Source organism: Aureobasidium subglaciale, assembly GCF_000721755.1.
Source record: "Aureobasidium subglaciale EXF-2481 unplaced genomic scaffold scaffold_5, whole genome shotgun sequence".
NCBI classification, from domain to species: domain Eukaryota; kingdom Fungi; phylum Ascomycota; class Dothideomycetes; order Dothideales; family Saccotheciaceae; genus Aureobasidium; species Aureobasidium subglaciale.
This window is the reverse complement of record NW_013566990.1, coordinates 331916-347940: the sequence shown is the minus strand read 5'-3', so window position 1 is coordinate 347940 and position 16025 is coordinate 331916. Positions and strand designations below refer to the sequence as shown.

At 51.8% G+C, this 16025-nt stretch overlaps 6 protein-coding genes across 6 annotated transcripts; 3 read left to right on the top strand and 3 right to left on the bottom strand.

Moving 5' to 3' along the window:
• Positions 1-92: 92 nt before the first annotated feature.
• Positions 93-2050, bottom strand: AUEXF2481DRAFT_3119 (uncharacterized protein; the record flags this gene model as incomplete). Its single annotated transcript, XM_013490211.1, has 2 exons — positions 93-1081; positions 1147-2050. The coding sequence occupies 2 exons, from the start codon at positions 2048-2050 to the stop codon at positions 93-95; spliced, it is 1893 nt and encodes a 630-aa protein (XP_013345665.1).
• Positions 2051-4260: 2210 nt separating this feature from the next.
• On the bottom strand, positions 4261-4721 carry AUEXF2481DRAFT_27549 (uncharacterized protein; the record flags this gene model as incomplete). Its single annotated transcript, XM_013490318.1, has 2 exons — positions 4261-4662; positions 4719-4721. 2 exons carry the CDS (start codon positions 4719-4721, stop codon positions 4261-4263), a joined length of 405 nt encoding a protein of 134 aa, XP_013345772.1.
• An 832-nt stretch (positions 4722-5553) lies between these two features.
• AUEXF2481DRAFT_27548 (uncharacterized protein) lies at positions 5554-6678 on the top strand (the record flags this gene model as incomplete). Its single annotated transcript, XM_013490317.1, has 1 exon — positions 5554-6678. The coding sequence occupies one exon, from the start codon at positions 5554-5556 to the stop codon at positions 6676-6678; it is 1125 nt and encodes a 374-aa protein (XP_013345771.1).
• Positions 6679-7779: 1101 nt separating this feature from the next.
• AUEXF2481DRAFT_27547 (glycoside hydrolase family 93 protein) lies at positions 7780-9095 on the top strand (the record flags this gene model as incomplete). The annotated part of the gene is made up of 2 exons (XM_013490316.1): positions 7780-8246; positions 8297-9095. 2 exons carry the CDS (start codon positions 7780-7782, stop codon positions 9093-9095), a joined length of 1266 nt encoding a protein of 421 aa, XP_013345770.1.
• Positions 9096-9772: 677 nt separating this feature from the next.
• Positions 9773-10818, top strand: AUEXF2481DRAFT_3115 (glycoside hydrolase family 43 protein; the record flags this gene model as incomplete). Its single annotated transcript, XM_013490210.1, has 2 exons — positions 9773-10062; positions 10116-10818. The coding sequence occupies 2 exons, from the start codon at positions 9773-9775 to the stop codon at positions 10816-10818; spliced, it is 993 nt and encodes a 330-aa protein (XP_013345664.1).
• Positions 10819-11186: 368 nt separating this feature from the next.
• Positions 11187-15991, bottom strand: AUEXF2481DRAFT_3114 (uncharacterized protein; the record flags this gene model as incomplete). Its single annotated transcript, XM_013490209.1, has 8 exons — positions 11187-11680; positions 11727-11874; positions 11925-12448; positions 12502-12709; positions 12759-13106; positions 13163-13336; positions 13393-13667; positions 13960-15991. The coding sequence occupies 8 exons, from the start codon at positions 15989-15991 to the stop codon at positions 11187-11189; spliced, it is 4203 nt and encodes a 1400-aa protein (XP_013345663.1).
• Positions 15992-16025: the final 34 nt, after the last annotated feature.

Genomic DNA, 16025 nt, shown 5'->3' with positions numbered 1-16025 from the left:
ACTCCAGTACTCCAGGGTGGTAAGTATACCTGCCGTTGCTTCATTAGTCATGATACACATCATGACATGTGGGTCATGTTGCTTGGATATGTTCAGCGACGGCTAAAACCGCCTCTGATGGGGCCCTTTTTCTTTAGAGGAGGGCTCTTTGTGAGAGGACTTGTGGTGGTCATCGGAGAATTGCGTGCTCCGACGCCCTTTGCCTTCTTCTTTCTTAGAGGTGTGATGGGTGTGTTGGCTGCTGCACGGCGACCGGTCTGCATTGCATTCGTTTCTGATAGAGAGGCTCGCAAAGCAGGATGCGAAGGCAGAGAACCCACGTGCTTGGCGAAGTGTTGGTTGCGGCGGAATGAGCCCACAACGCCATGACGGTCAAGATGGGCAAGCAGGTCAAAGCCGCCTGGTTGGGAGGATGTGGTGTTGGTGACTTGGGAGGAGAAGGATTGGTTGGTAGGTGAAGCGATGTGGTCGGACTCGTCGGGCATGTCCTCATCTTCGTCGTCGTCGTCGAAGTTCAAGAAGCACATTGGATCTTGATCTACCTCGGCGCCAGCAGTCGCGGCATCGTCATCGTGAATGACAGCGCCAGAAGCAGTGACATCAACAAAAGGAGTGAATGCTTCCGGAGGACCAATGACTTGATCTGTACGAAGAGCACCGAAAGCATCGAAGAAGTCGTTTTCTTCGCCAACGCTCATGCCATCGCTTTCTCCCGAGGGAGTGAGCTGAACAGACTGGCGGGGGCTAGTGGTCCGGCTAGTAGCACGACTATTGGTGTTGCTCAACATATGCATACGCTCCCACAACTGCTTGTCGGCAGCAGACTGAATCTTTGCAGGCCAGAGAGTGCTCTTTTGCGCAACACCAACACCATCGATGGTGAGCACAGGGCGGTGAGGGTCTATGATGAATGTACCCATCTTTGGCTGTGTGGGAGTCCGCTTGCTCTTGTTCTTGCGGAGAGGTAGTCTGATGGAGGGGCGGGGAGTGGCCATGTTGCTGCTCGGGCTTGTGGGCGCCGAGGAGGCTCTCTTGGGAGGCGGGGGCATCGGTTCTTCATCAGTTGTGTCACCGTCGTCGGCTTTGGGGTCATCAAGAGTCAGCTTCGGGGTGTAGGCAAATGTCAACAAACCGGTCAAGACCTACATTCATAGCCGCTAGAGCCAGCTGACGAATCCGAATCCTCCTCTTCCTCGTCCATGAGCAGTACTCTCATCTCGTCAGCCTCGAAATCCCACTCGGAGCCGGCATTACTACTGTCGTCCTGGTATAGCTCGTGGTCGTCGTCCTTCTCGATCAGGCGTCTGAAGCGCGGGTCGAGGTGGTCTTGTTGGATGAAGAGATCGGGGAAGAAGTCACTGTCGGCGTCCGAGTCGGTCTCGTCGGACATGTCAGCTCTCTCTTCGAAGCGTACACGGCGCTGTGTAGGGACTGTCTGCTCGCTCTCTGTCCTTGTAAGGGGGCTGCCTTCGCGGAAGAAGTCGGGCACGGCCATAATCTGATCCGCATCGAGGTAAGGTTGCGAGAAGGGGTCGTCGCCCAGGAGGTAGTCGTCGTTGAATTCGAGATAGGCCAGCTCGGCTTGGTTGCTGTTCTGGCTGGACAGACTAAGCCTTCGTGCCAGAGCAGCGTTGCTCTCTTCATCGTCATCGTCGTCGTCGGCCATCAGCTTCTCCTCGGCCTTTCTCATGCTCTTCTCTTCATCGTCGCTGTTGCTGATCATGTCGACAGCATCGTAGTCGTCGTCGCTGTCCATGGACTCTTCCGGCGGTCTCCAGCCACTAGCTTGGAGCTCCGACATCTTCCGCTGAAGAGCACCTGACATGTTCATGTGTGTAGCCATGACAGGTGCGCCTGTGTCTGCGTCTTCGTTGGTGGCGCTTTTGTCACCCTCTGCACCATCTTCGGCCCCGTCGATTGAGGTCTGGGGTTTCATGGAACTTTTTGTCGGTTTTTGGGGACTGCTCTGGCTAGCAGGCTCTGTGTTGGGCATGGATGGGGGGGGCATCCTCGAGTCGGGAGTTGCGTTGAGGTGGATTGAAGAAGCCATTGTATATATCTGAGTTGAATCAAGGTTTGATGCGGTCTTCTATAATGATGGGGGATTCGAAAAGTGGAGTCTTGCAGGACTCGTCGTTTTTGTGTCTCAACGGTTGTTAATCTTGAGGTCGTCCTTCGGTGCGAGAGATCACAGGCCGACTTGTCGATGTGGTGAGTAGTGACAAGACTGTGCTTGGGCTACTCTGCGTAGTGGGTGTCTTGTTGAATGTGATTGTAAATCTCGGTAAGAGCTCTTGAGAAGGACCGGTCACCAGAGGGCGCCGAACGAACAGGCGCCCCCTAGCGGTGGATTTAGTGAGCAGCGGCAGCCGGCGACATTGTGTAAGACGAGGTGGAGATGAATATGCGTTGGAATAGGTGGTGGTAATGGGCGACTTCTTCGTCTTTGTCAGGAGCTCTTCTTGCACAAGAATGAAGGGAAAAGAGAAAGTGTTTTGGGACCGTCGTTGGTCGCAAAGAAGCAGCATCCTCCGTCAGTCCTGTCTTGGCGCAGACACTAGCGCCACGTTATGCTCTCCCGCCCACCTTTTGTCCTTTCTTCAACGAGCTCCTCCGCCAGGTTCGGCTGCTTCTACACCTTCGACTCCTCGGCATGCACCCCGTTCATTCGTCCGTGTATCCTCCATCATCTGCTGCTTGCAATTGCTGCCTCGAGAAAAGAGTCGTCCTATCCGACTTGTCACTGTACCCATCTTCCGCCCAAACGGGTCATGTCCAGTTCGACCAATCGCCAACTACTTCCTGCATAGTCTTCTATCCGCCCGCGCCTAGCGTATACCTTAACCGCAGATTTGCCCAGGCTGTCATTCGTCAAACGTCCTCTCACCACCACATAGCAGCCTGTGCGGTCACTTCCCTGAACCAACTTTTTCTTTCCACCCTTCTTCCCCAGATAAAAAAGGAATTTCTATTCCTTCACCTCATCACCGCCCCACTTTGTCAAGCACATCTGGCGATGCATCGATGGAATCATGTTTGACTACGTATCTCTCGCTTCTGCTCGCCTATCTTCGCATCCTTGACGTGACTGAACATGCGTGAGATTGTCACACTGTCAAGGCGTCCGCCGTTCTACTCTGCGGGTCTATGCAGTTCTCGCCTGAGCGTCTCGTGACCTGGTATTGAGACGTCGGATCGTATCCGGGTGTTGTGGTCCACCGTCGGCATTATTCTGAAAGCCTTTGACTTTGGGCCATGACACGTTTGTCGAATCTGGCCCTCCGGCTTGCCGGCTCTCGCTTTCTTTTAACAAAACGGGGTTAAACTGTTGTACGACTACGTACGAAAACCTCTTATCGCGTCAGAAGATTGACTGAGCACGCACTTCGCTCGCGGCCGCCCGAGATTACTTGAGAGCTGGATAGTCATGTGCTGCTTCACACTGTTCACGCTGTTCACACTGCTCATACTGCACGCCCCGACAATACAACATCTACCACGCTTGTGGCATGATCGGTAGAGAATCACCAAGATCGTGAACGGAAGTGTGTACAACTTCCATTCCACAACACGAACATGCCCTTGAGCTTTAGCACAAGTACAACCGCCTCTTGGGCCCGAGACAAGCACGGTAAGCTGGCATTACAAGTGTCCACGACGATTCACAAGTTGTATCGAAAAGAGTGAAGGACATCCACGTACTAGAGGAAGGGCGAGTACCGAAATTATACACATTCAAGGTGCTCACAGTGTTGACCGTAGTCTGAGATGCTTGAGAGCACTCAAGGCTCTCCATGCGCAAGTGCGAAGATATGTCATAATGCTGCCATCTTGAGGGCTGCAATCAAAAGTCGAGTTCTTTTGCTTGCATCTTCGCTCCTCCTAGCAGGATGCTCATCCTAATAATGTACATGGTATCTTCTCCTCTTCTAGTGCTGCTTGTTTTGGTTTTCTGAACGCCGTGTTCTAATATCACAGAGGGGAGAAGATTGGTTGACAAAGGTATGCTGCGCGTAGGCGCAAGATGTCGGGAATCGTACAAGTCCTGAATATAAAGGAAGGGATAACAGAGAAACGCCGCGCTGCTTTGAAAATATGCCGAAATAATACAGTGGCCTGAAGGAGTCGAACTTTGGAGATGCAAGGTGGAGATCGAGAGGCCTGGCGAAGGCTATAGGAGGAGATCGGGGATGCAGTGTAAGTGGGTCGAGAGTCGACGCTCATTGCTGCCATGTTTTCAGCAAAGGTCCAACCTCACGACTATCGGTTCTTGTAAACCTTTGGCTTCCATCCTTCCTGCAGTTCTGCTTCCCTCTCGGCCGCCCTCGCGGCCTCGCGCACTTCCATTTCAATCCTCTCTCTTGCTCGCAGCACCTTGCTCTGCAAATAGAAACTGCCTCCCTTCTTCGGGTCGTTTTGGTCAAACAATTTCTTGAAGCGCTCCGTCACTTGTTCCATGTTGGCCTTGCCGCCCTTGGGAGGGCCGACATTTAGAATCTTGCAGGCCTCATCCAGTGTCAATCCAGCTCCACCAGTAGATCCCTTGATGCCGGTCGCTGCCTGGTACTTTTGTGAGGCAGAGGCGTGGCGGTATGCTTCGGCAAAGGCGCGGCCGAAGACGCGAGCGCCAGTCACGAAGACTTGAGTTACTATGCGATGTGCCTGTGGTGGTGAACAGGTCAGCAATCATCACTTATTTGCGCCACATGCACACGAACCATTCTTGCGTTATATGTGCCTGGTGATCAGTAGATTAACAAGAAGGACGTAGTAGCAAGAGCGGCGAGTCGGCGACATTCTTTCTCGACTCTTCCGAGACCCTCCCAACTCTTCCCGCAATTCGGCCTTGGCACTGCGTGTCAAGGTCATCCCCTCAGCAAGCGTACTCCGGTGTTCATCTGCCACCTCCGCTCTATCTGTAGCTTGTCTAGTCGATCAACCTGATCAGAAGGTGCTATAGCCACGTGACGCTATATCTAACTGTGCTGAAGTCTCTTTGTTGCGTTGCGCGAGGACAATCGGCTGTTTGTCATTACACATGATTTTTTACCGCAACATTGAACCCAGGACCGTGTGGCACGCCGGAGACTAGTCATGTCAGACCAACCAACAATGTACTGCCCGACCTGAATGATCTCCTTGCCTTAGTAGGGCTGAACGATAGCCAACAGTGTACGCAAGTCAAATGAGCGAAGGATCGTTCATGGCCGAGTCTTGCAATTGCGACTTGCGACTTCTGCTTCGGACCCTAATTCGACACGCTAGGCCTACTAAATACGTCATCACCCACTGTTCTCATACCCTTTCAGCACCAACTTCGACCTTGGTTCGACCTCTGAATACTGGCAATACTCGAGCCCAACACCCCTCTCTACCCTTTGGTGAGAGCTGTGTATCTAGTGGCTGCCCGGTTCCACGCGGCCAATCGATGCATATGTGAGCTTTGGCTGTGACTCGCCGACTAGGCAACAGTCCCCCACAGCACGCGTCGAGAAAACATAAAGGACGCATCGACTCCCCAACATGCTACGAGCTATCATTAACTGGGTTACCATGGCAAACACTGACAGCAACGCCTTCCAGGCGGCTGACTTCGTGTCTAAAGCGGCGCACGAACAATCTCAGTCTCTCCTCTTCTCTGTCTTGCCCGGCGAGATTAGAAACCAAATTTGGAGCTACGCTCTTGCAGATTATCAAGACGAAACTCAGGTGTATGATGACGCGACATGCTACAAACGACCAGAATACCTCGCTCCGAGAAAGACTGACACAGTGCTACTACGAACGTGCAAACGCATCTACCAGGAGGCCTGGTTTCTTCCGTGGACTCATGCCGAGCAGATTTTTTATCTCACCGGAACCGATCGACGACCACTACGCACAACCACCGTGAGAGACATGCAGAGAACGCTACTTACAATATCAAAGACTCAGACCATGCCGATCATACAGCACGTTCGTGTATTTGCTCAACTGTATCTTCTCGAGAACGGCACAAAACTTCAAGACATCCTCAACCTCAGCTTCTTCTACCCAAAAAGCATCACAATAACGATCAGACATACAGACTGGTGGTTCTGGGAAAGTGATAACAATCTTCACTTTGACGCGACCTGGGTCGACTTTTGCAGATTCCCGAATAGCCTGACAGAACTGCGTGTGGCATTTGAAAGTCTCGAGCGTAAGAAAGACCAGATTGACGATGTTGTTAATCAAGCAATTCGTGGCTGGACCTTCCGCTGTAAGGACGATACTGAACTATCGGCGAAGGACTGTAAGCCTGAGATTATGAAATGGAGCGGGAACGCTACATGGGGAGGTCGACGTTGGGTGCGTGACGAGACAGGGCCGAACAAACTGGACTACTATGTTTCCACCGCTATCTGGCGACCCGTCAGCTCGACCAGCGACAACGAAAATGGCACTCCCCGCACTTATGTGACCGAGGGAAGACGATTCCCCAACCTGGATGCTACCGGCTATGCTCAGCTGGACGATCAGATACCATGGGTACCGACTAGTGTGATGCGAAATGCCAACATGGCTCCCGACGCTCCCACCCGGGATGTTCGACGGCTGCTAGAAGAATCCTCCGACGAAGAAGGCGAAGAGAGATTTAGAGAAAGCGACGACGACTCTGAGCAAGACGATATAGCATCCGAAGACGAGGACCTTTAATGGATGCCGAATCGAATAATGCTGAGAGGAATGGCGCTGTTGATTGCTAGGGACGGACATGTTCTCATACGAGACAATCACATCTTTGAGAAAACAACGACATTGATGCTTGGTCAGTGACGATCATGAGCTATATTTGTTTAATCGACAGTTGATCGAACTGCACACACCACTGATTTACTGCTGTCACTGTAAGATGTACCTCTCGCTGGTATTATGAAAGCAGAAGCGTGTAACTCGGTCCCTGGGTCTTTTTGATCGCCAAGACTGTCTTAGATGAGATGCTTGTCGAAGGCTTCGATGCCATGACTATCAGCAGATCGACCGAGTAGAGTTTGGCAACGAGATGCCATGCAGTATACCGAATCAGTGAGTACACATGCCCTTTCGCCTCGGACGTACTCTGTAACATGCTATCCGTGGAGAAGTGGCCAAAGCAGGGGTTTAGGCTAAACGTAGGGGTCTGCGATCTTCTTTTACTTACAGTATGCACACACGGTTAGTGTCACCACTTGATGGAAAACTGTATGTTGTGCCGTGGGGCCGTGGAAGATCAGTAAATACATCCTCCTCCTTTGCAGAATACTGTCACACGCGATCTCCTCGATGATCAGAGCGAGGTGACCACGAGCTGTTGAAAGGCATAAATATATCTCCTATCCATGAAACTGGCACAGGGAGTTCGTGAGAAGACATTTCTTAGTGATCTCGCTACTGGTTGCCAAAAGTATTGTGCCTTGAGGCAGCTTCAAAAGTACCAGTGTCTCGCACACGGGGATGAGAAATAGATCGTCGCTGGTGCAGGTATGCGGGGATCCTGGAGTACAGTATACTCGTCCGAACTGAGCCGACATTGCTCTGATTTGATCTGCTAAGTAAGGCGGCAGGGTCACTTGAATATCCGGAGCGGTATCGACTGCAAGAACACAGGCAAAATCTCGAGTCTTCCGGGTCAATGTGGTCATGCAGTATATCACGGGCCGGTCGAGGAGAAGTGAGGGGCTGCGCACAAAGCTCGAGCTGGTTTAAGAAACATAAAAGAAAGCCTTCATCGAAACATATGCTTGAGGTCTCCAAGCATTTGGCGCACAACCAACCAACATGCTCTCCAGTCTCTTGTCTTTCATTACCTCAGCGCTGCTAGTACGCGATGCTATTGCATGGCCGAGCGCACCTCCGGCTCCATTTGTCCAGAACGTAACAGTGTTCGTGCCACCAGCCAATTGGCCTGACAAGGGTGGCAGCTATGCCCGTTCCGTCATCCTCAACCAAAATTGCGAGAAAGGGGAACCTACCATCCTGGCCACCGCTGCGTACAACGCTCCTGATGGGCAGTACTTCATGATCCATAAGAGCACCGATTACGGAGTCAGTTGGTCGGAACTTTCGAAGGCATACTTCAGTGGCAACGCTAGCTTGACTGGCGGTATCATTCTCCAACCATTCCTGTATGAGCTCGCTCAGCCTTTTGGAAAGTACCAGCCTGGAACTATCCTTCTGTCTGGTAATCGCATTCCTGGCGACTTTTCGAGTACCAATATCCAGTTGTATGCTAGTGAAGACAAAGGGTGAGTCTTCGCCCATCAGGGCCCTCGTTTGTAATACTGACGTTCTCCAGTGTGTCCTGGGAGTATGTCTCGACGGTCGCGTACGGAGGGCCCCCAGATACAGACAATGGAGCACCATGTGTGTGGGAGCCCTTCATTCTCGCCTACGACAACCAGGTGAACGTGTACTACTCTGACCAGCGCGACCCAGCATATGGTCAGAAGCTCGCCCATCAGTCTAGTGGTGATCTAAGGTCGTGGGGTGATGTTGTCAACGATGTCGCTTATGCGAATTACACTCAGCGACCTGGTATGATTACCGTAGCACAAATTGGCAACGGAAAGTGGATGTGCTCCTACGAGGTTGGTCTTTGGACAGATCCCGTCACTGGCAGCAACGACAGCGCGCCCTACGCTACGCATTATAAGATCGCAGATTCACCTCTTGAGTTTGGATCAGTCAGTGACAACATCCTGAAGACTCCCGAAGGTATCTCTAGTGCAGGTCCATATACCGTGTGGACACCAGCTGGCGGGCCTTCCGGTACAATCGTTGTGAGCGACTCTTCCTACGATCAGTTCTTCCTCAACACACAAAATGGCGATCCAAATTCGTGGAAGAACGTTTCCAGTCAGGGCCACGGAGTTGGCTACACTCGATCGCTTTCGGTGCTTCCAGGAAATGGCGGAAAGACTGTACAAGTCCTCAATGGTGGTATGTACGGCTCAAACATGACCATATTCAGCGCTGGCGATTTTATCGTGCCAGGACCGCTTGGTCATGGTCCGGGTGCTCAAGGCTTCCCAGCATGCCAGCATAATAGTGGCGGCTATGGTCACGGTTGGGGTTGGGGCAGTCCTTGGTGGTAGAAGACAACTCGGTTCTCCAAAATGGCAGGTGGTTGACTGAGGTCGGCGGAATGTAGATCATGCCAAGCTCGCACAGTACGTACGCCAAGCACCTACTCAATCTGAACTCTCTGACCACGTCTCACAACTTTCCAATTGTGATGTCGGTATGATTGACACGAGCTCGACAAAACACACGAGCATGACTACAACTCGCTTGTACACGTTTGCTAGTCGGAACAATGCCATTGGTGTCTCCCATAGAGCCACCGTCTCGGGCCGCTAAATTTGCCGAACCACGCCTTGATGGCTAATGTGGACCTTGGCAAAGCTGCAACAGCACACCAGTCCGGGAGGGAATGTAGATCGTGTCCACCGACCCTGTGCCATCTTATGACCCCGTGGGGCACAAAGTGGAGTGTTTGCGGAGTCCCACGTCAGCAGACCGAGGCTCGACCAGCAATTCTCCCACCGGACATCTTGTCTGTACGAAAGATCTTCGACTTGGCATCTAGAAGCCCTACTTCACGCTCTGCTGCGAATGGCCTCCAAGCATACGTTCACCCGAGCGTGATGGCCTTGACCACGGGGAGATTCCCACGTAGTGGAGATGTATAAAAAGAGATCAGCTCGACACCTTTCCACAGCATAACACCAGCTTCGAACTCCCAATCTTCAAGAGCACTATCTCCACAATCATGTTTTTCACGCAATTGGGACTCCTCGCCCTCAGTGGTGTATCCGCTGTTATCGGTGCCAACTATTCAAACCCTCTAGAGCCCAAGGATGGAGGAGATCCCTCCATTGTATGGCACGAAGGTTACTGGTACTTCACTGCAACAAACTATCGCGATATCAGCGTTCGACGTGCAACAACTCTCGATGGACTGAAGACTGCACTGCCAAAGACAGTATGGGAACCTAGTGCCGAGTTTCCTTCGCGTCAATGCAACATCTGGGCCCCTGAGCTGCACATCGTCGACGGGCAGTAAGTTTCATCATATTATGAAACAACAGGACCTTGACTGACATGACTTGTAGATGGCACCTTTATTTCTCTGCTGGTGGCTGCGGTGACGGCTCTATCCAGCAATCTCAAGTTTTGCGAGGTGGACCTTCTCCCTGGGACCACTTTGACTTCTATGGCACTATCAATGCACCCGCATGGTCCATTGACGGAACGCCCCTGAAGATTGATGGTCAAGACTATTTTGTCTACTCTTGCTTCCGTGGTGATACTGGCGAGAATCTGCAGTCTCTCTGCATCGGCAAGAACTCAGATATTCTCACCATCGGTGAGGAGCATCTCCTTGCCTCCCCAACCGAAGCTTGGGAGCGTAATGGACAAATGCCCGTCAACGAAGGTCCGTTCGCTCTCTACAAGAATGGTCGTACTTTCCTGTCTTATTCCGGCTCCTTCTGCTGGGATCCATCTTACTCGCTCGGTTTACTGGAGTATGTCGGTGGTGACCCTCTTGAACAAAGCAGTTGGGCCAAGACCGGCCCTCATTTCAGCCAAGCACATGGCATGTACTCGACCGGTCACAACAGCTTCTTCACCAGTCCGGATGGTACCGAGACTTGGATGGCATATCATTCGTCGCCTAATCCTGCTGGTAGCTGTGGTGACAGATACTCCAACGCGAAGAAGATAGAATTTGAGGCGGACGGCTTCCCTATTCTTGGCGAGCCTATCGCAGAGGGAGAGGTGCTACCAGGCCCTGCTGGTGAACCGCAAGCTTAATTAGATGAGAGCTAGCCTGCTTCGCATTTGCTTCCCACGAGCTCCCCTAAATTTATCTCGTAGATATAACGATCCACTCCAAAATTCAATCTTCGCTGTCTAGACTTAATTATCACATTTGATTGTAGGTGTTAAGTGGATGTAGAATGGCCATAAACCATTCAGCTACGCCTGGTGAGCTTGATACTGTATTTGTTTCCAGGATAAGCAATTCAGCTCAGTGGGCGTCTGCCTTTGATCGATCGACAGCCTAGTGCACAATCAATCAAGAGACGTGAGACGTCAAAATCGAACTTCGAACATGTAGATTCCATTTTGCTGGTGTTCATAGTGGAAAAATGGATTTGGAGTATTCGCTTGAAAAAAGTTCAAATGTATCCCAGTCCCTCGCCAGCGATGATTTCCAAATCACTTCTCATCCCCCAGACTTCTGCACCAGCTCTGCCAAGGACTTCTAATCTTTTACCGGCTCCCAGTTCGTAGACTCTGGTGATGAGATCTCCGTCTACGATACCTCTAGCGCCAAGCCCCTCACTCTCGACCGCACGGTAGGCTCGTGGATTGAGACCAGCCGAATGCTCAAGGATACTGGAAAGAGTTGTCTGTAGTGCTGATAGGCGACGATAGGTTGCCTCGTCAAGAGGCGTTAGCAGTGCGATGCTACCCGTCTGTGTTGTGATGAGAATATGGTTGAGAGTAGATGTGGGGGAGGGTCCGCTATCATCGTCTGCCATCTCCTCATCAGGGTTCTGTTCGGTGAAAGGCGATAATGTGGAAGGAAGTAGCGTCATCGAAGTGGGCATGTGACCAAGGTGGAAGGTACTTCTATGCAGAAGACGTTGGCCGGAGAGTGATTTGGGATCTGCGAGAGTCAGCTATGTCACAGGAAACACAGTGAAGATACACACGTTCGGGATCGTATTGCAGCACGTGGATGTCGAGATCCGCATCGACGAGGATGATGTACAGCTGACCCTCAAATGGAAGGAATTCAGCCGTTATGACCTCCATCTGCGAGCGTGACTTTCCGAAGAGTGAGAGTTTATAGGGCTCCTCCTATGAACGTGTTAGCAATGATTGCAGGAGTGGTGACTGTGATCACTGACCCCAAATCCACCGAACCAAAGGCCTTTCCAAGCGTCTGCGGCAATCCAAAGTTTACTACTCGCGAGGGTCTTCAACAATGTAACGTAGCACTGCGCATCGAGGAAGGCGACAGGTAAACAAGATCCGTCTTCTCTAAGCCCACGAATCATAATCTTCTGCCCCTGAGCGGTACCAACAAGTCCAGCGATGCCCATCAAGGCCGTGATACCATTCTTAGTCTCTTCTCTGCCGAAGACTCGGAACTTTTTGCCTGTCTCGGGTTGACCAGGCTCTGGTACAACGTCAATGATCTCAAGTGTGTAGATGCATCCCTTAGCAGCATAGTTCTCAGCTCGTTGAGAGATGGTGCCCAAAGTGACTAGTGATTTGTGTTGGTGGGTAATCTCCGAAACCTCGAGAGACATGACTTCCATGGACGTGATAAGTTCGTAAGGTGGAATATCATAAGTGTCGACAATTCGGTCTGCTCTCGCATCGTAAAGGTGCACGCGGAACTGCAACGTTCTCGGTCGGAGTGTTATCTCTGAGGGAGGTCTGTCAGTGTTATCCGCGTATGATCTTCAGGAGGACAAATACCTTCGTCTGCGGCTGGGTGTCTTGGATCGTCCTCTGGAGGGTAAAAGTCTACCTCCTCTTGAGTCGTAATGACATAGACGCCACGATCTGCATGATATGCTATCTTTTGAACTTCGATGTGTTCGGAAAACGGTGAGAACTTGCGGACAGACCATCCGTTGGAGGCGAATGTCGTGCCCGCCGGAATCTGGCCTTCATGTATTGTGCCCTTATACGTGGTCAGTGTTTAGCATGCACACCGAAATTCTACTACTCACAGTGGTATCGATCCATGAGAAACCAGCCCGGCACTTGCGACTGTTGAGGCCACAAAGTCCACGAACGCCCTTTCCTCTAAGGCTGACAATGCGCGGCAGAGTTGTGGCGTCTTTTATCACGAAGCTTGGCGAACCACCTGCCATGAAAACAGCAGAGTACCCACCCACATTCGGTAGCAACCTGAGAGCGGCAGGTCTTTGAAGAGATGGATCCTCGTTGAACTTAGGCATATGCAAACCGGGTACTTTACGGAACCGTAAGTTTTTGGTGAAGGACGGAGATGTGACGGGTGCTGCAGGGTAGTGGAAGGGCTCGTAGATGATGAGATCGTCGGCCGACGAACGTAGCTAGATCTCCTTGTGAGTGCCTGGTTTGTTGAAGCTGGGGGATTTGAGACTCTTACAATCAGGTATGGCGATTTGGCCGTCTCATCGCCTAGATCCGCGAATATCAGTTCGGTCAGCGTCTCCTTGCCAACTGTGCGGCGGGGAGCACTCTCATTCGTGACCACAGGCGACAGGACTGAAAGACTGGCAGCCTCGTAGACAGGCTTCTCTAGATTTGGCAGCTCGAAGATCTACATTTTTGTTGTTAGCAAACCATGCCGACTCAATAACTGGTGATAAAACCTACCGATAAGCCCCCATCTGCATTAAGCAGGAATGCTAACGCTTTGTTGCCCGTCTTCTCGGACTTGTAGACACTGCCAGACAACCACTTAGAAGCTAAAGCGGCATCACCACGCTCCAGCTCGTCAAGATCGCCACTCTTGTCCACTTGCAGAATTTGTAGACTCGAGTCCTCCCGGAGAAGTAGGAGAAAAGGGTCGCAAAACGATGCGTGAATCACGGTGAGCTCTGCATCGGTCTCTTCATCGATGATGGGGAAAATTTGAGAAAGGCCAAGATCTGGAAATGCTCAATTAGTTACACACTTTGTGGACGGACGAGTATAGTGACGAGCGGCAAGCAATGGGAAGATGGCAGATTTGTATTGAGGAGGCTATAGTACAGATGACGGTATACACGAAATTCTCAGTGTTGACATCCGCAAACGACTGTGAAGCTTGGATATCCCGTGACAGCGCTGCCACTGATGGACACAGTCTCAAGGCATTGTGTAGTGATGGATAGACAGGGGAGGTGCTTGAATACAGGCAAGGTGGTATGTGGGCGCTGAGGATAAAGTAACGAGACTTACCTGCGTCATAACTTCTGACTTCATGCTTTCTCACCTGGACCATTCTTGTGCCAGAAGCCAGGATGCCGACATCTAAGGTCTCACCTTCGCCCTCAAATTCAGTTCCGGTCACCTCAGTGTAGCTCATACTGCCGTCGCCTTGCTTAACCTCGGTGGCTTCATTATCAATTCTGAAGACCTTGGAGCTTTCTGTACCGTCGTCATCCGCATGACAGGTGACAAGGTACTGATCGCACAACATATCAGATGCAGGTTGAATTTCCGGATCTTGAGCGCCACCTGTAGACTTGGGCAAACCACGCGGTGCTGCTCGTTTCACACAAGCAGTCCACACTGCTCGAGCATGAGGTACATCTACTGTGCGGACAGGGCTAGGGGTTAGTTCACGGTTGATTAGCGCCAGCTTCGACGCGGAATCGCGACCGACGCTTGCGAGTATGGACAACTGTGGCTCCATTTCGTTCGCAGAATCCTCAGTAGCATATTTGCCGAGACAAACGTTTTTGATGGGTCCCAAGCTGAACAATTTGTCGTGTATTCTGAAGAAGTAGTTGTCAGGACCACTGGATTCAGCAGTGTGTGACGTCGTTTGCTTGACAACAGGCGCTTCGTCAGCATACAGATCATCGTCTGCGTCGTCGTCTAAGTCTTCTTCGTCCAGCGAGAGTTCAGCGTCCTCGGCGATCATCTGAGCGTGGCTACGCTTACGCGTCTGCGCAGTCTTTTTAGACCAGCCAATCAAGGTGGAGTCACCATCCTCACTGCCCAAAAACAGTCTACTACGTCCGAGAAATGCAGCACAATTTACAGCAGTCTTTAGCTCGTGACCGCCGTGATCAGAGTCTACCAGATGAACAGCTAAGCCAGATACCGAGCGGCCATCAATGCGGAAGGACAGCACAGCCAGACGGCCAGTCTTTAGTATGATGAGCATGTTGCCGTTAGTGTGATCCAGAGCCTCGACGACACAGTCCTCCAGACGCAAGCCAAGGTCGGATTGATCGGCCATAGCGAAGTTTGAGCTTGGCTTTGCGAACTCGTTCACAGCTACGGCGTTTGTTTTTCCAGCTTGATCGACATGCACCAACTCGTTTGCGCCAACGAGAAGAGCTCCACCCACTGGCAAAGGCAGTGGCACAACCCGGAATATGTCGAAGGGAAGGCCCGGGACTGAGAGCAGAGTCGTGGATGCACGTTGTTCCAAATCCAGCGTGAAGACAGTGTAGTTCAGAATATCCTTGCGCTCGTCAAGCAACCCATGGCTAGGAGCCTTGTTGGACGAAACAATGCCAAAAGTGGGTTCTCTATACTCGTGCAGAAAGGCCAGATGGATTGGGTGTGTGAGTGCGGGGTCAAGAGCGGTCAGAGGTAGGACAAACGAGGCCGAGTATGGAGTTTCGGCTTGGGCCTCTGTACCAGGCGCAGACGGCTTGGTGGGCGGAGGCGTATCGAGGTCGTCTTCGCCAGCCAGGTCGTCGGAGGACTGGCGGAAGGGAATGATGGCGAGCTGCTTAGTACCAAACTTGAGAGCGGCGCATCTGCTGCTTGGATCGACGCTTAGGTAGCTTGGTGTGTCGGCAAGGGAGGGACCGAAGGGAAGAGAGTTTGGGGTCTCGCGCTCGTAGTAATGGATGGACAGAGTTGAGATACGGTGATTGAGAGGATCCCATTCAATCAAACTGACTTTGGCGTCCTGGGTAGACAATAGCAGGGCTTCGGCGCCTGTTTTTGTGTTCAGGGCTTTGACCCTCTGTAGCGAAGTGATGGTTCCCGACACGGGATACTCGCCGAGCAGGACGAGCTTGGCCGAGTTCTCGGTACGATGGGAGGGTTCTGGGTCTTCAATAGTACCAGTGTCGCCATTGGACTGGAGTGATGATGGCTTGACATCGGTCGCGACGGTCTTGATGGCAAAGAGCTGGAGCAGTGAGGTCTTTGCAACGACCAGATTAGTTGCGCCCGGAGCGGTAAAGGGCAAGGCAACGGCACTCGACACAGCGGTCGGCGCCACAAGTTCGGTATAGCATTGCATTATATGTCGTCGCGCATTGCACGCAGTTGTGGCT